The sequence below is a fragment of the Silurus meridionalis genome, chromosome 24, assembly GCF_014805685.1.
Source record: "Silurus meridionalis isolate SWU-2019-XX chromosome 24, ASM1480568v1, whole genome shotgun sequence".
Classification (NCBI taxonomy): Eukaryota; Metazoa; Chordata; class Actinopteri; order Siluriformes; family Siluridae; genus Silurus; species Silurus meridionalis.
Window position 1 is genome coordinate 14,661,028 of NC_060907.1, and position 19,539 is coordinate 14,680,566.

The 19,539-nt window shown below is 36.0% G+C and overlaps 2 protein-coding genes across 7 annotated transcripts in view; both read right to left on the minus strand.

The window, feature by feature from the left end:
• Positions 1 to 12,421, minus strand: part of LOC124378641 (immunoglobulin-like domain-containing receptor 2) — a 35,916-nt gene extending 23,495 nt beyond the window's left edge. For 4 of the 6 annotated variants that reach the window (XM_046838387.1, XM_046838385.1, XM_046838384.1 and 1 more), the window contains exons 1-2: positions 10,795 to 12,420; positions 5,426 to 5,758 (exon numbers count right to left, since the gene is read on the minus strand). In XM_046838387.1, coding sequence (XP_046694343.1) covers positions 5,426 to 5,758; positions 10,795 to 10,909 — 448 coding nt within the window. In that variant the 5' untranslated portion in view covers positions 10,910 to 12,420. Of the gene's footprint in view, positions 1 to 5,425; positions 5,759 to 10,794 lie in introns of all 6 variants that reach the window. The other 2 variants (XM_046838388.1, XM_046838386.1) reach the window with 2 other exon arrangements.
• A 185-nt stretch (positions 12,422 to 12,606) lies between these two features.
• On the minus strand, positions 12,607 to 19,142 carry gpa33a (glycoprotein A33 (transmembrane), paralog a). The gene is made up of 7 exons (XM_046838403.1): positions 18,881 to 19,142; positions 15,291 to 15,457; positions 14,920 to 15,145; positions 14,346 to 14,510; positions 14,110 to 14,226; positions 13,848 to 13,977; positions 12,607 to 13,611 (listed from the first exon to the last, which is right to left on the minus strand). Exons 1-7 carry the CDS (start codon positions 18,909 to 18,911, stop codon positions 13,074 to 13,076), a joined length of 1,374 nt encoding a protein of 457 aa, XP_046694359.1. The 5' UTR covers positions 18,912 to 19,142; the 3' UTR covers positions 12,607 to 13,073.
• Positions 19,143 to 19,539: the final 397 nt, after the last annotated feature.

The window sequence follows — 19,539 nt, forward strand, 5'->3', positions numbered from 1 at the left end:
ATGGAGAAGCGTAAAAGCATAAGATCAGACCTGCTTATCTATTATTGTTAATTTGGGTGTCAATTTGCACAACTGCTACTATTTGCATTTCCTATTTATTTGCATAGTACCTGTACTATGCAATAAAAATAAAGTTCTATCTATCTATCTATCTATCTATCTATCTATCTATCTATCTATCTATCTATCTATCTATCTATCTATCCATCCATCCATCCATCCATCCATCCATCCATCCATCCATCCATCCATCCATCCATCCATCCATCCATCTATCAACACATATCTCCTAATGATGTAAAAGCTATAAATACTATCAAATAAACAATAAAATGTACTAAAACAAATCGAAATATGTATACAATATTTGGTATTAAGTAATAAGAACATTCTAATTAAATAATTATAAAAAAAAAAATTCACTTAAAAAAATTCATTCGTCCGAGTCCAGTGCGTATCATGTAGACTTGTTACGGTTGATGACTAGCTAGCGGCAACTCTCCTTTGTTTTATAATTTTTTCTACTCCGAACAAATTTTACTTTAAAGACACGTTTGTTCGTATCCGCAAAGTTAATTTAAGGTACATTTAGAACAGATAAAAATGTGCGATTACATCGATTGATTTTATTTATTGATATATAGCAACAGAAAGTAAAACAGAGCACACAGATTATATGTTATATTATTCAGACCTGTTCTATGGCACTAACAGGTACTAAGCAAACGAAGAATGTGTAATGAGTAAGAGGACAAGCAGGAGGAGGATGGAATGTCGCAACTGTCAGTTAAAATGTAAAGCAGGGGGGGCACCTCAGATCCTCCCTCATAAGTAAACAGGCCTATTTCAGGAAAAGGAAACATTCAGCATTACAATGGAAGGCCTTTCCTGTAGGCAACGTAGTGCAGCCTGGCTGCTGAGCGTAACATTATTTATTTATTTATTTTTTGCTAATCTACTATGCAGTTACATTCAAACTGAACATTACGTGACTCCAAAATGTTTGGAATCGTAGCATTTTTAAATGCTAAGGATTTATAGCAATGTTACAATAAGTACAAAATTAGGGGATTTTTACAGTGAGCTAAATGTCACAGAACATCGCTCACAACTCATTGCTTTTTTTTTTATACTTTCAATCAATCACATAATTGCTAAAACATGAAAGGGGACAACCACATTGTTTTGCAGTTAAAATATTCTATAGTATTTTCACATCTTTATACTAATAATTATAGGACACAAAGAGATTCTGACCAAAAAACTTTACAATTTCACAATGGAGCTGTTTGTGAGCTGCCAGGCTAATAATTAGCTACATAATAAATGATAGCAGATACTCCCCTGTGTAGGACCCATCCCTAAACATAAGCTCCATGCAATCACTGTATGCATGGAACTCACTAAACATCTAGTCATAATTTTTTTGCTGACCATAGTCATTATACCATAGACCAGCCACTAATTTCTAGAATCCACTACAAATATAGCTCATACAGTCAGACACAATATATCGAGACAATACAAATGCATTCTCTGTAAATGATTCCCCTTTAAGTAAACTGTATAGAGTTTTGAGCATTTCCAGTAATGAGAGTCCTTAGCAGTGTAAGAGCACCAGCTTGGCTATGTTTGAGCATAGCTGCGAGTTTACCAGAGGAACCATGGCCCATAAATATCCTCAATAAAAGAGACAAAACTAAGACAGAAGTGAAACTATGGAATAAAGACTGGACGAACAAAACAGCTCTACAATGTGAGAGTACGATTTAATGCCAGATATCTCCAGCAGTACAGTTAAGAATGCTAAGTGCACTTGAAACAGAGCCAGGCGCCTCAGTGGACTTTACCGTGCCCTACACACCAGTTAATGGTATAGACTGCCAAACAGGTAGCCTGCTTGGTTCTTCACCTCAATATCTATTATTATTCCTTGCACAAACATTATACCACATTGTATTCCCATCCATTTTAGAGATTGTAAGCAATCAAATAACCTATGAAGTAAACAAGGCTCGGATATTTTTGATCATTACTGCAGTAGCTTGTCTGCAAACAACCTTCTCATTGTAGACCTATTCTAAACCCTGCCACCACCTGCTGCATAGGAGTTATATGAATGTTTAGTACACTCTTGATGTCACCCAAATGAGGATGGGTTCCCCTTTTAAGTCTGGTTCCTCTCAAATTTAAACATGGTCCTGAGGCTCCCGTGACCACTGTTCTGCCCCTCTCCCCTCCGTGGATCTTCCCACTTCATCCAGGCCTGCCTCTGGATAGTGTTCTCTTCGACTGGAGGCCACTCTGTGCAGCTTGGGACGGTTTCTCATCAACGCCTTGGTGGTTTCATGAAATTCCGGAGTAAGAACGGGCGCTTTGAGAATGGATTGAACTGTAGTTAATGTCAACAGTCTGCTACACTGACTCAGGACTACTTTTCGCTTCTGATCATCAGCACCGTAACCCGCAACATCTTATATCTGCTATAAATGGATATCCGGTAGAACCCAGATGAGGATGGGTTCCCTCTTGAGTCTGGTTTCTTTCAAGGTTTCTTCCTTATGCCATCTCGGGGAGTTTTTCCTTGCCACAGTCGACACCGGCTCACTCATCAGGGACAAATTTTTAATAATTTTTAATCACCACATTATCTGTGTAAAGCTGCTTTGAGACAATGTTCATTGTTAAAAGCGCTATACAAATAAAAATGAATTTAATTGAAATTTTCTTCCTCATAACATCTAAGAGAGTTTTTCCTTGCCACAGTCATCATGGCTGCTCATCAGGGATAAATACACACCATTCACCTTAACTCTTAACCTTAATTCTGTAAAGCTGCTTTGAGACAATGTCAATTGTGAAATGCGCTATAGAAATAAACTTGACATGACTCTACTGAGTAGACCTTTTACCCAAGGATCTTCTGATACACTTTCTTTGATCCATAAAAACATCTTTAGAAATCCTCGAACCCCTAATTGTCCCCACCCTGAAAATGCAAACAAAATAAAAAAAAAAAATTAAAATAACCTTATCGACTGTATAGTAAATAGACACAATAACTAATCAACACTATATTTTATGTTGTGCACAGCTGAGTACCAGTACACCATAAAAAAAAAGCATTTATACTGATCTGTACCTCTTTAAGTTGTAAAGCATGCATTACTGTCGACACATCACCTTCTATAATTGACTGTAGGCATAGACTTAAGCAACCATTTAACTGTGACTGAATGGGTGCTATTAAGCGTGACCTCATTTCAACCGTAACACTAACTTCATTTCACTGATATTCAGATTAACATTATTTAAACAAAATGTCAAAAAGAAAAAATGGTAGCCATGAAGATTAAGCTTAAGTTTTATATATATATATATATATATATATATATATATATATATATATATATATATATACATGTATATATAAACAGCTATGTAAAATAAATGGACAAAAGTTTTGGGACACCAGACTTTTCCAGCCAGGTGGGTGGAGGCACACAGTATTATAGAATGTCTTTGGATGGGGCAGCATTACATTTTCACTTCACTTGAAGGCACAAATGAATATATGGTTTACATGGGCTGGAGTGGGAGTTCTGACCTCAACCCTATTGAATCACCTAAACAATGATGTAACTGTAATGAATGGAGCTTCGGTGCCATCCAGATGAGGATGGGTTCCCTTTAGAATTTGGTTCCTTTCAAAGTTTCTACCTCATGGTATCTCAGAGAGTTTCTTCTTGCCACAGTCACCACTGGCTCACTCATTAGGGATAAACTTTACATTTTACAAATTAAAAGGAGCAAACTTATAGGCAGCTTTGAGACAATGTCCAATGTTGTCCAAAGCACTAAACAAATAAAAATGAATTGAATTCAAATCCTTTAGGATAAATTTGAATGCTGACTGAACCTCAGGCCTCCTCACATCAGTACCTGACTTTACTTACACCCATGTGGCTGAATGAGCACAAACATTCATTATACCACACACCAAAATCTAGTAAAACATCTTTCCAGAGTGGAGAGTGGAAAATGAAAACTAAATGTGAAATAGTATGTTTAAAAAGCACACAAATTTTTCAGTCAGGTGTCCACCAACCTTTATACATATAGTGTATTCCTCCAAATCTGGGCATAGCTTTGTTTTCTTAGTGCAAAGTGGACAATCAAAACAAAACAAAACAAATAAAAAGATTTAAAAGGCATTATTGTTGCTATTAGCTACTAGAGATGGTAAGATTTACCGTTTTGCATTGGTGCATCGGCATAAAAGTGACGCATCAAGAAACAAAAAAAAGGGTGCATTGGCTACAAGCTGGAATTTGTACATTATGTAGATGCTTAAAAAGCGATGTAATTATATATAATTATTAGTAGATGTGCTATACTTTTATTTTTTCACCAATAGTCACCAATAATTTGTGAACAATATTTTATATGTACCGTATTTTCCGGACTATTAGCCGCTACTTTTTTCCCAACGTTTTGAATCCCGCGGCTTAAACAACGAAGCGGCTAATTTATGGATTCAGGTTCAGGTGAACCAATGAAACTCTATATTAAATCAGATGCGCTCCCACTGAATCGGGCCGCACCACATCATAAATATGGATGATGTTCCTCTGACGTTTGACCTGCCGCTCACTCGGACTGTCTACAGGAAAAGCGAATCATTCGTCACGCTGAAAAGAATCGGGCATGAAAACACACTTCACCTGTGTTCTGAGCTGCACGGCATCGGGAGAAAAGATTCACCGATGGTGATTTTTAAACGCACGACGATGCCAAAAGAAAAACTCCCAAGAGAAATTGTTGTGAAAGGAAGGAGAAAGACAGTGAACAATGACTTTCTTGGTAGGCTACTGTTTAGATACAAGCCGTGTAACAGAGACTGTCTTTCGTTAAAGCCTGTGTAAAGTTCATTAGTATCAATGTAGACAGTAGACAGGTGTGGCTTATTTATGTTCAAAATTTAAATCTTTGTCAAATTCAGTGGGTGCGGCTTATATTTGGGTGCGCTTAATAGTCCGGAAATTACGGTAGATTGATTTCTTCTCACTCAGCACCGCTGCTGCTACATGAATATGACGTATCACAACACTACGGAGACCGAGGCGTGTCCTGAGAGTCACATAGAATAAAGATTTACATGGCAGAGGTAGAGCTGTATCTTCCTGGAGACAGAATAGGAAAATAACATCTGGTTTTATCTAATCTTTTTCTTTCTGCACCACAAATGCCTGTTTGTGAACTATCTGTACCAGGGATGCCTTGAATGGTTTACATTACCTACTGTAAACAGTGGCTTAACTACAGCACTAAAATAAAAGAAAAGTAGAAAGGAAAGAAAAGTGCTGTTGATCGTGGCACTAAAAACAGACAACAAAAAAATAAATAAAAAATAACAGGATCTTACTGTTAATAATGGAGATGTCTCTGTCTTTGTAGTATTCAGCAATGGTGAGAGAGGATCCCTGTCCAGAGGCCACAGCCCGAACTGTCCGGCTGCTGTCACTGCAGTCCAGATGGGATGTGGGCCCCAGTTCAGACCCCCTGACTCCCAGAGAAACTGGAAAGCTGAACGAATCACGTGTGCGGTCACGACAAAATGACTTGAACCACCACTGCACCACCGGTGTATGGGTAGAGGTGCTCGTGTACTGACACGGCAAAACCACTGACTGGAAAAGCATGGCGAATCGTTCATTGTCCCGGATCTGTACCTGCACCGCTTCACACCATGGCACAGCTGAGGAACAAAAAGAAAAAGAGAAAAATAAGTGTGTTTTAAGATCACTTCATGTTTATGTATACAGAATTATTTTATGTACTACTCGAATGTTAGAAAGTTACATTTCTGAAGGGTGTTTTCTGATTTACTCTGCATATGTGGGTCTCAAACTGTTGCCACAAGGTTAGAAGCACACAATTGTCAAAAATGTTTGTATACCAGTGGCGTAATGGTACACTTGTTCGTACTGAACCATTTCGATACAAGACTTTCAGTACAGTGCACATGTGGCAGAACCGTCAGTTATTTGGTCTCCGGCTCTCACTTTGAGCGCAGTGTCACTTTGTCAAATCAATGACTTTCTGTCATTGGCGAACATTTTTACGGCAGCCCAGTGATAATAACTAATTTTGCATTTTATGTACAATTTCAAGAATTTCTCTTAAAAGTAGAAATTCCTGACAATTACACATATCGAGAAAGAAAATGAATGAATGAAGAATAGAAAGAATGACTAAAGTGAATGAATGAATAAATAAATCAATATCTTGTGTTTCTTGAATGCAGACTTGTGACATGAAAGTATGCTGAAACAAGTAAAACAGTTAAGTAAAACATGTCTTTAGAAAATTTTATATTAAATGTAATAAAATCAAATAAAAACCCACAAACACACACTTATAAAAGCATCTTTATTACCCAAATGTGATCTAACAAATGCATATATATATATATATATATATATATATATATATATATTTTTTTTTTTTTTTTTAATGTAAACCAAGCAGACATTTTATTTAAAATTGTTTATATAAAAAGCTGTTGATGTTCACAAATAATAATAATTATAATAATAATATTAATAATAATAATAGAAAGTGATGGTAATAAAAAACGATCAGCAATTTTATGTCAGGAACTGTTACTTAAAAACCGAACACTGCATTATGTGTACCGTTACATCCCTACTGTATATGCTGTAATATTATGTAACTGAAACTAAGAGTCTCAAACGTGTTCCAGCATGACAATGCCAATGTGTCTTGGTTTGCCAAGTGAGAGAACTCAAGTCTCCAGTCAGTACCTGACCTCACTAAAGCTTTTATAGCTAAATAATCACATGAAGCAATACAAGAGTGAAGCTTATTTCAACAGCAAGGAACAAATTTGGCATATAGTGTTCAACATTATACATATGGGTATCATGGTCAGGTGTCAACTGCAGAACGTAGGAGGAAAAGAGACAATAAATGCAGGGCCCTAATACAAGTACACACCATACATGGAGACAGGAAAGGGAGTGAGATAATGAGAGCAGTGACAGAAGAGTGCAGGGCGAAAGGGGACATGTCTTAAAACATGGAAAAGAAGAGAAATGAATCATGAGACATTTCAAAAAAAAAAAAATGAGACAAAAAAAAGGCTGTCAAGAAGCCTAAGCAATAGGGAGGCAGGGTGGGTAAGCGAACGCATGTGATGACAGTAATGGAAGAGGCCAGAATGTGAAAGAGGAGAAAAAGAAAACACGTTGCACCACAGCACATTCGGGAAACTAAAAAGGGAGAGTCAGCTGAAGACTGAACTGTGCAGGGTGCACATGATACATAAAGTGTGTAAGAATAGATTGAAATGCAACGGGGGGGGTGGAAATGAAACAAAACAAGCTGACGCAGCTTCTACCATCTTACTCAGCCCGTCTGATAAAACGCACAATTACGCCACTGCTGAGACGTGCTTATTACTATCCAAGCAGCCACACTCAACAACAGCCCCTCACAGCTTAAAGCCTGCTGGCGTCTGCTTCAGGGTAATGGCTGTTGATTTCTCAACAGGTTTCTGGCACTAAAAATACATTTCTTAACAGAATAGGCTGAAGAACATTGCAGACAGTTCATACTGACCCACTCACACCCCTTTGAGCTACTGAGCTTCTGTATATAATAATAATCCTTATTTCATTGTGGTGGGAAGCTTTAGGAAAACATACACGCCTAGAAACATCTGGAGTGGGAAGGCTAGGCCATGTGAGGGATGAGCAATGAGGAACAGAGTTGAATATTTCAAGATATAAGTGGGTGTGAGATGCACCTGGTCTCCACAGGGAATGCACTATTTGTGAATCCATGGTTACATACATTTAGTCCAAATCTGCTGACCTTCACTCTTCTGGGAAGATGTTCCACTAGATTTTGGAGTGTACTTGAGATTTGTGCTGATTCATCTACAAGCACGTTAGTAAAGTCAGGTACTGATGTAGGTGAGGTGAGGAAGCCTGGGGTGCACTCAGAGGTCTATTTCACCCTAATGGTGTTTAGTAGGGTTGAGATCAGAGCTCTATATAAAGGCTACTAAAGATCTTCCAATCCAACCTAAGTAAACTATATCTTTGTCTTTGTGCATAGTGGCACTGAACAGGTTTGGGTCTCCTGGTTTAAGGCATCCAATACAATCGTATGCCTCCAACTTTGTGGTAACAGTTTGGGGAAGAACCGCATATGGCTGGAAACATCACGCGTCCCAATACTTTTGCCAAACAGACATCCATTAGTGATTTTTTGTTGAGGAATATTAAATCATGATTCTATTACACATAATCAGCATCAACAGGGTTGCATAAAAAAGTCATGAACTATAAAAATTGTGCTTAATATCACTATTGTAATAATGTTTTACTTTATAAATCTGTTACATTTTTATTTCATTTGAATTCTGTTCAGATATAAATCCTATAAAATAATGATTTTACAATTTTAAGATTTGTGTTAAAACTACATCACATTTTTTATTTTTTTATAATTATTTGAGCATTAAAGTATTTAAATAAGGAAACGACTGACAAAAACCTCAACCTACTAATGATATTAAATAATCCCACAATTAGGTTTTTTGTCAGAGAGTTCGATATGATGCTCCAGTTCAGGTTGCAGTCGGAAGGAAGACGTTTTTTTTTTAGATCACACTTCCTAGATAACAAACTGAAATCTTTATTTACTAATGATACCCATGAATCACTCATTTTAGCATTGATGAACAGAATGATCACGTAATACATTACTTATTTCATAAAGAACATATTTCAACAATATTTCATTATAATGACATTTTAACTGACCGGGTCTTTTATCAGTTACAGGAAATGTTTTAAAATGATTGTATATATTATCCATACAATGTTTATGTCATAAAGGATTTTTAACTGCAGATGTGGAGATTATGAGTTTGAATCCCACAGATACCACAACAATCCCTAACCAAGAGTCAACACAGCAAATTTGGTCTTCCTCTGAGTGGGAGGAACAGTGAACTCTCTCTCCCCTCATGATTACTAAGACACTAGTCATTTACGAGCATCTTTGAGGTCAGGTGGGGCAACGTTCTGTTAATAAATGCTAAAATGAGTGATTCATGCGTATCATTAGTAAATACAGATTTCAGTTTGTTATCTAATGAGTGTGAACTAGCGTAAATGATCCTTCATTCTGACTGCAACCTTAACTGACGCATTATATAAAACTCTCCACTCACACATCAGTACCTGACTTTACTAATGACCATGTGGCTGAATTGAGCAGAAATCTCCACAAGCATGCTTTAAAATCTAGTGAACCTTCTTCCCAGAAGAGTGGAGGATATTACAACAGCAAAATGAGACTAAATATGGAATGGGATGTAAAAAAAAAACAAATAAATGTTATGGCACAAGGTCCATGTACATTCATTTATTTATTTACTTCGTCACTCTGCTTTTCAAGTTGTAAGATTATAATGTGTGTTTGCAGCTAAGCATCTACATCTAATTACTTGTAGCTAGTAATTACTCTAACACGTATACTTGTGAGTGTGTTTGTGTGTATGTGTGTGTTTGGGGTGGGGGGTTATGGCTTTCTCTTAACACAGATTTATTGTGAATTTAATACAGTTTTATTACATTTTATATTCTGTGTTTAACAGGGATAGATAGATAGATAGATAGATAGATAGATAGATAGATAGATAGATAGATAGATAGATAGATAGATACATACATACATACATACATACAGTATATACATACATAGGTAGATTCATAGAGTATATGATATATAGCATATGGTTTTACTATTATAATTTTGAAATGACACAGAGGTCCATCAATTTCAGACACATGTTCTACAGGACATTTCTTACCATCACAACTGTACACAACGGTCTTTGTGTTACTATTTTTATAAGCAAAATAAAGTGAACACTTTGAAGCAAGACCGCAACAATGTCAAAGTAATTATAATCAATGGAAATCAACCTACAGTTAAAATAAAAAACTTCTAAGTATAAAAGGTGATATTAATGTAGTACAAAATATTTCACATGTACAGTTTGTACAATCATTGAAGATACGTAGGGACTGTACCTGTAGTACAAATCTTTTACCTAGAAACATGTATATAGCGTATGAATAAAGTTTTGCTGCATTCTCATTTCCACACCATGAAACACCATAACCAAAGAAAAGTTTCAGAAAAGTACAGAACTTTATCTATTTATAAGAGCATAGGGGGTCTTTCTTTTGAATACTTATAGACCACAACTGGACAAGATATTATCCTTTTGATGGGATTAACGAGTTTTAAAATCAGGCTTATATATATATATATATATATATATATATATATATATATATATATATATATATATATATATATATATATATATATATATATATATATATATATATATATGATATTTAGACTTTAGAAAAGTTCTGTTTGATGGTGAACAATAATACATTTATACACCTGTTTACCAGTTTAGAAGCTTAATATTATAACACAAGCCTTTTGTTGTGTTGAAAACAAACAGCCTGCAAAGGGTGTTTGTGCCATTATCAGAAACACTGTAGCCTGTATGAAGCCTGCACCCCTGTTCTAGGTTTCTGAAGCTATTCGTCAGCAAAGACCTGGATTTGAACCATGGAGTCGGTTTGAACGAAAGAAACAAGTGTGTGAGTGTTAAAAGTGTGTGTGTAGTTTAGCCAAAGTCTGAACACTAGCACCAAAGCAAAACTCACTTACCTATAAAAGTTATAACTGAAATCCACCAGGCCAGAAGTAAAACCATGTTTTTTACACTGAAAGCGTTATAATCCGAACAGAAGTCATGGACATGTTTCCCTTCCCTTCGCCTCATCCTCTGCTGTGTGTGTGTGTGTGTGTGTGTGTAGAATAAGTAACGGGACTGTGCGTAATCAGGACTTCATTGTGCTCTGAGTCCCAAATAAACCCTCTGCTGGATATGAAGTGCACTACCGATAAGTTTGAGTCAACTGGGATTCATCCAGTACACCTAAAAGCCTGTTGTACCCTTAAGAAATGCATTACTTTCCGAATAAATCTCAATATAATTTGTTAGTATCAAAAAACATAATATACACGAATCAGCAAAAAGATTAAAACCACTGACCGGTGAAGACAAAAACACTGATTACTACCTTGTTATATTTTCACCTGGCAAGAAGTAGACATCATGTAAGTTCAGTTCTCAAAGTTGAGGTGTTGGAAGCAGGAAAAATGGGCAAGCACAAGGATCTGAAAAACTTTGGCGACCGAGAAGAATCGCTTTGATTGAAGCAACTCCGAACAAGCACAGATTAATCATTCCTACACATTATTATCCATATTTTTGCCCCAATTTATCTTTCAGGACCCAAACTCGCTAACTAAAGATCGGACACACTCTTGCATGCACACACACAAACATTAGACATAAACGAATAACTTCATTAACTGTTTGCACAAAATTGTCATTTTGCAAGAACTGCTGCTAAAATGATGCAGTGTTTTTGTACAAGATTTATTTTTTGGAAAATTTATTTGCCTACACTTCTAAATTACAGTGTAGAAGCAGAAGTAATGCTGCCGTCACTGGCTTTTATGTTCTGTGGTGATTCATATGACATCACTTGATCCTAATCAGAGAATTAACCCTAGATATTGCAAGAAACCTTCACATACTCATTCTTAAGAAGGAATGTTGATTGGCCAATCTGTCTGTGTGTTTCTGTACAGTGGGAGGAAACCAAAGCATGTTCATGTGTGCTTCCTCTGAACTCTATTATCTGCATATGTTTCACTTTTCAAACAAAATAAAATTTATAAAACAAAAAGGATGGTAGATGGTTCAGCTAAGGACTAATTTTAATAACCAGTATTTAGCTAAACTTATTAAGTAGCCCAACATTTCTATTTTTCTAAAAGAACACAAAACACCTGAAGTGAGGCCAAACAATGAAACTATTGGAAAGAACAAAATAGTTTCTCAGACTTTGCACGGGGGAAAACAAACAAAAAATAATAATAAAAAGTCACTGTGGTGCACAGAAAGTTTTCTATGCATCAATAATACACATTTACTGCTCCGATACTTTGGTTCAGCTTGTGGAAGTGTACAGTATGTTTCGTGTAATGTGTCATGTTTCTAATTATAAAGCAATCTTTTGATGAATTTTTTTTTTTTTTTAAGGTCAATTTGTGATAAAAAAAAAAAAAAGATGACCCTGGCAACCCGGTCATTACCAGTCCTTTCTGAAAAATTAAGTGATAATTACTATTGAAAAAAGAAATGCATAGAACGGGAACTGAGAGATTTATGAAGATTATGAATGAAATGTGCTGCTGAGCTGATGGGCATGTCATTTGTTACAGAAAGCTTTGAAACACACACAAAAAAAAAATAGAGTTCAATGAGCAGTAAAAGCTTTTAGCTAATTTGGTTTCTCTTTTTCCTGGCTTTACACTATAAATTGTATAATGTACACCTACTGAACATATATACTTATTTTTAAAGAAAGAAATGTTGAATACTAAATAGACAACTAAACAAAGACATAAAAATATCAGCATTTATTTATTAGCAAAGTCAACTTCAGTACAGAATAACAACGAAATGGATTTGTTTTAATGGTCTAGGGAAGCCATAGAATGGGTATAATTATTTAACACAGACATTTGTAGTTAAATCTCATTCGATCCCAATTCCTGAGACAACCCATAACCATCTAGAGCCATTTTAGACTAGTCATTATTACCACAGTAACACATTAAAATATTTATAATTACCCATCACCCAAAAGTCCCACATAGACTACAAGTCGTTTATAAAAAGATTTAATATTGCTACCTACTTTCAAAGGCTTGAATGGTAACAAAGCCATGTGTAGAACAGCAGTACACACCTATGTTTTCTTCAAATCGGCTCATCTTTTCTTTTTAAAAAAAAAAAAAAAAAAAACCCTCCTTTTGGATATTTTAGGAGCTTAAAAATATATTTTAAAAAGCAGCTCCTGCAGGACCACTTAGCCTCTAGTGGGCTTATTAGCAGGAATAATTGGAGGTCTACTGCGATCATCAAGGCGGTCCCGACGACGGTCGTCATACCGATCGCCTCGTCGATCATCATATCGATCACTTCTTCGGTCATCGTAGTCGCTTCGATGGTCATCGTAGTCGCTTCGACGGTCGTCATAACGGTCCGAGCGCCGGTCGTCATAACGGTCCGAGCGCCGGTCGTCATTACGGTCCGAGCGCCGGTCGTCATTACGGTCCGAGCGCCGGTCGTCATATCGGTCAGAGCGCCGGTCGTCATATCGGTCGTCATATCGGTCAGAGCGCCGGTCGTCATATCGGTCAGAGCGCCGGTCGTCATAGCGTTCAGGGTCATACTGCCGGTTGTCTGGCCGGCTTTGCAGTTTGTCACGATCTCGCCGGTCATCATAGGGCTCACTGCCCTCTTCTTGTTCGTCACGCATGTCTGCTTTGCCCTCGACGTGCCTCTCTTCACGCATTTCAATCTTCTGCGGCTCTACATCAGTGTACTCAACATGCTCTTGTGATCTGTGTGTAATAAAGTGACAAATGTTTATGTTTCCCCCCCATACAGATACACAAGCAAGCCAAACAATGGAAATAAATCCAAGACTACAAAATGTAAAAAATAAAAATGATGTTTATAAAATTAGTTTGAAAAAGAGATTTTGCCCCACAACCAAAATTGAGATTAGAACAGGTCTTGCTCAAGTGTTGCATGCGCTGCTTGATAAACCAGTTTTCACAATGAAGTTACGACGTACCCCATGGCATACTCAACATGTTTTGCCTTTTTCCTTCGGTGGTAGCAGCAACAAGCAACAACAATCAGGATAATGAGACCAGCTGCACAGCCTCCGATTATTCCTGCTGTAGAGCCGAGTTTCATAGAGTCTGATGGAAATCAACACGGCACAAAAGCGAAAAATGAAAGAAAATGCCAAAAACAGATCAGTAGGAAAAAAAGGTCAACATTATAGTAGTATAATAGTATGATCAATATTTTTTTTAATATAAAATACTTGCATGGCATGACGGACAAAGTCAGATTACAGGATTCGGAGCGAATTTTATTGGTGGAGGTGCAGATGTAATAACCACTGGTGTCCACGGAAATATTATAAAGGGACAAAACTCCATTCACTGAAGAGGAGACAAGACAGTTATACAGCAGGAGAACAGAAAGGGCAGAATTTTCAGACATTATAATGAATTCCAGTGTCAATATACATCAACACAGGATCAAAAGCATATACACATACCATCAGTGGCTTTGGGTGGATTTTCTTTGGGATTATTACTGACATCATATCTTTGCCACTTGTATGTCGGTGTTGGCGTGCCCTCCGTTGAAACACAGGTCAGGCTGATGTTCTGGTAAAACTCTGCTGTACCCTGAATAGTGCAGATGGGCTTGGAAGGAGCCACTGTAAAACAGAAGATCAGTGAGAAAGATCTCACTTTAGATTAGGTGCATATCTACAGATTTACTGCATTTGGCAGGCACTCTTATCAAGTACAACCTGCAATTATCTCAATTATACAACTAAGCGGTTGAGAGTTAACAACCCTGCACCAAGTCCCAAAAAAAGAAACTTGGAGTTGAATTCATGTCCATCTGACCACAAGTCCACTGCCATTGAGCTACCATTTTCACTTGAACTAGAAGACCAAATCTGTTTGAGCATGATAATGCACCCAAATGAACCCAAACGCAATCAAGCCAAAACATCAAATGGCTGAATATCTTTTCAATGAACGAGGAGATCGGATTTCCTCTCTATTGCATAATATTTACTGTTCAATACATTGCCTATTCCCAGCCCTTGTACTTACCCAAAACCACAAGTGAAGTGGTGTCTGCTTGTTTTCCCTGGGTGTCAGAAGGAATTTTTACTTCACACTGAAACACTCGAGAGTCCTTCGACGTTAGAGATGCGAGGGTCAGGTTGGCCCATCCATTAGGAATGTCTGGCAGGAATGATGCTCGTTTAATATAGTCCTCATTGATATCCAGTTGAGGAGGCGTACTTGAGAAGTGGTAGTACGTCAGGATGTCAAGCTACAAGACCAAAGAGATCAGAATAAACAATCACAAAACAGTTTGTGATAATATTTCACAGAGAATGTACTATATGAACATGGCATATATTATAGCTTTAAATGAAGTTAAAACTTGTTTTTTTTTTCTAGAATGGGTTCATTACATCAGCATCTTCAGTATTATCTGCATGTACAGTCCATGTGATGAAGATTGAAGGATTTGTTGGTTTTAGGGGTTTGAAGAAGCATGGTAAAACCGCGTCACCACCACGAGCAAATTCATATTTTGGGAGTGGGATGTCAACAGTTAAAGATGAAACCAGGTGAATCACTGAAAAAAAAGATGAAGGAAAAAAGCAATTCCCATTATCATCTTCTCAAACATAGCATTGTGTCATGTGCCAAGTTTTTAGCTATTTATTTTAATATTTAGGGTGTGTAGTTGCCATCCAGTACCATTATCTAAATGTATAATTTGCCAATGTCAGTCATGTCTACTCACAAAGTTATTTAAAAAAATTGGATGACATTTGTACATGTTTGCCATACAAATTATAATATAGGATCAGGATTTAAATGTTCAAATAACAACAGTTTGGAAAATTGAGATTCACTGTAGACTGCATAATGTCTAAGCATGTGCGTGTATATTTATTTATTTGATTATATATTTAGTTTACGGGTGTAACGGTACACGTATTCATAGATAACTTTTAAAAAATAGTTAGTAGAAAATAGTTAATCACTAATCTGAGCTGAATATTAAGTGGCGGACCACAAGTTTGTTTAGTCACCACCGCACACTAAGAAATTTTATTTAATTATTAATAAACTTGAGAACGTAAACAACAATGCCAAGCAAACAAAAAAGAAATGAAGACATTTGTTTGCTGAAACAAGTTAATCTTTAGAAAGTATTAAATGTAAAGTGTGGGCACACGCACACAATTTAATCAATATAATATAAATGTGTATTGCTTTAATTTGATTTATTGTAGTTTATTCTTACATATTTTATTTTGAGAAAATATAATTAACAATTATTTTATCTCTTATTTAACCAAGCAGCCATTTTATTTAAAATTGTTTAAAAATGTAAACTGTTGATGTTCACAAATGTAAGTAATATTAATTGCACTATTTAAAAAATTACAGGCAATTTTATGTTTTGCAAATAACAGTGATTTAAAAACCGAGGTACGTACCGAACCGTGAATTTTGTGAACCCTTACACCCCTTAAAAAAATATTATATATTTTGTGTATAAAATAAATTATATATATATATATATATATATATATATATATATATATATATATATATATATATATATATATATATATATATATATATATATATATATACACACACACACACATATACATATACACACACACACACACACACACACACAGTGTTTTTTGAAAAAAACACTTCTCTTTGCAGTTTATATGTATCCTATTTATTCAAGACAATACTTTTAGACAGTTTTGTACTACTACTTTGAGCAGTCACCAGCAAAAAGGCTAAATCTAAATATTGAAACTGTTGACATACATTATCTGATCAAGTCACTGGTTGACTTCATGTACATGCATGAGCAAGTGACACTTAAATACAGTCATAATGAATAATGTGGTAATAGTATGCTTATAAGTAAAGCATGAACTGAACTAATGTGCAAATTGATTAAAAAAATAATTTGAGGGACAGCACAAGAGTTTACCAAAGAGCAAAACATTTTATTTTTTCCCCAAAAAGTCATTAACAGACTTTTTATTTACACAGCGCACACTAGTGGCACCTAGTGGACAAAAGTAGGATGTGTTGTGTGGTTTGTTCATTCATTTCTTTTTTAAACAATAAACAAAATTAGAGTAACAAAAGGTACAACCATTAAAGGACACGTCTATTTAAAATAAGCCTATCTAAAACAGAAGAGAAGTGGTAGCTCATTGGTAGGGATGTTGGAATTCTGATCTGGTTGAGAGCTCAAATCCCAGTACCACCAAGCTGCCCCTGCTGGGGTGTTAAGCAGGGCCCTTAACCCTCAACAGCACCATGTAAAAACAAGATAATACTCTGGACGCTCTGAATAAGGGCATCTGCCAAATGTAAAGCTAAACTACCAAACCCTAGCACTGTACCCTTAACTACTACTTCAAAAATAAGCCTTATGTAACCACATCCTTCACACAAAACACGTTTCTCACTTCAAAACATAACGTCTAGCAAATCTCTACTTCCCTTTAAGAACCATTCAAACTTGACTGCAGTATAGCGGACACTGCGCTTCAAATGATTTTCTTTACACATGCCATAGAGTTTCACTATCAAGGGTGGCATCATTCCTGCATTTTATCTATTTAACTAACTATGTGTACACGGACATGAACTGTCGACAAGCCCAAGCTTCAAACCAACTACATTTTTGTTCCAAATTTATAGAGGAAAATCTGATAATATACAAACATATTGACAAAACACAACGTTATCTTTCGCTGCATTTAGACAGATGAGTACTTAAGCCTTTTTAAATAGTCTTTTGTTCTCTTTATCATTAAGTGTGCAAAATTATATGTATAAAATATAATCAATAATATAAATGTATCCGCATGTGTTTGGGTTAGATTTGCATATTTTTGCTCTTCTCAACATGCAGCTACTATAAGCTTTATGTCGAAATTAAACATCATTAAACTCAATATCTGGTTTTCACCATATTTCTAGATAGACAGATGAAAGAAAGAAAGAAAGAAAGAAAGAAAGAAAGAAAGAAAGAAAGAAATGTAATATATACGTATAAAATATAATCAATAATAGTTGATAAATGAATAGTTTTTGTAATGTGCATTTTTTTTTTTTTTTTTTTGCTGGGTTGCCAAGACCAACGTTAACAAAAAATTACTTAATGTATATAGACTCTCCTTTACATACAGTATAGGCATGTCTAAACAGGACTTTTATTTCCAGTACACCAACTCCATTTTTGTATCTAGTCATGTACTGCAATATTACATTTACATATATTTTGTAATAATAAATGAGAGTTTGGGAATCTCTGGCCTTTTTTGCTTATAAAAACATACATGATTTCACAGTTTGTTATTAATGGTTAACAGTTCAGGATGGAGTAGTGGAACATCTTTGGCTTTTTTTTCTGGTTAAAGGTAAATAAGTATCACCCAAACCCCACCACCTTGCCATGTTTAATCTAATGAACTTACATTCTTCATTTATAAAAGTACTAATAGGTAAGTAAAGCAAAAACAAAACAAAAGGAGGACGTCATAAACAAATTCAGGTGCTGAACACAAGGCGTTGGCTCGCGACTTCCGCCATCCAACTAGATCTGGTTTCAGAAGAAAACCAAAAAGACCACTTGTATTCAATCAAACTGGGGGGAAAATTTTGTATAAATAAAGACCGAAATTCTCGTTTTGAATAAATAGTATTCGGATGCAACTTTGTTGTTGTTGGAAAAACAAAATACCCCACAGTATAAGGTATTCAAGTGTCACGTGACTTGATCTTTCAAGGTGAGGTTAGGAAAGGTGTCTCTAGTTAACTGAAACTAAAACATTTCACAAGAAAAAAAAACATTCAATATTACATTTATTATCTTTATTCAATACAAATCTTGGCTTAAACAAACCCTGAACATTTTAATGTAATAATCTCATTCATGTACAGGTCGTGTTTTTACCCCTCAGATTAATAATACATTTATGAGATGCTAGAAAAGTTGACTTACCCGCACAAAGTGAATAAACCTTCAAAATCATGCTTGCATTAGAATTAAATAGGAGCGTATACACCGCGCTTTGGGGGAGAGAATAAATAAAATAAAATAAAATAAAAGGAGAAACAGCTCCGGCTGAGCGCGCGCCCGTTTTCAGCCTGAAATATGACCCGCCGAAGCCCCGCCCACTAATCCAGTCTCATCATGTTGATGCCTACAGGTGTTCAGACACCTGGGCTGAGGGTTTCCCCACAGGGAGAATATACACACATACTCTTGCTTTTCGTTATTCTTTTTCTTTTTGTCAGTTCAGTGTTTTTTCTTCTCTTTTTAATTCCTTTTTGTTCATTTTGTTTGCATTTAGACGTTGATTGTATACACCCCCTGATGGGCAGAAACAGGAAGTATGCAATGATAGATGTGCAAAAACTGGTTTGGTGAGCTTAAGACACCAAGGGAAGGCCAAAACACACACACACACACACACACACACACACACACACACACACACAGTGGTTAAGTGTGATTTCCTTTAACCCAGTGCTGGAGCTCAATATTTAACACCTACTGTAGTAAACAAGCCAAAGCCGGCATACATGCTCATTCGTCCTGCTGTATTTTATCCTGTATTTATATATACATTCAACATATTTCGTGATGTTCTTTGTTTG

Excerpts from the sequence above, each read along its gene's own strand:
- gpa33a (XM_046838403.1), bottom strand. The coding sequence starts at position 18,911 with ATGATTTTGAAGGTTTATTCACTTTGTGCGG. Across the intron at positions 14,227-14,345 it reads TCCACCCAAAGCCACTGATG|TGAATGGAGTTTTGTCCCTT; the intron begins GTATGTGTATAT and ends TCTCCTCTTCAG. Across the intron at positions 13,612-13,847 it reads CATGTTGAGTATGCCATGGG|ATCACAAGAGCATGTTGAGT; the intron begins GTACGTCGTAAC and ends TATTACACACAG.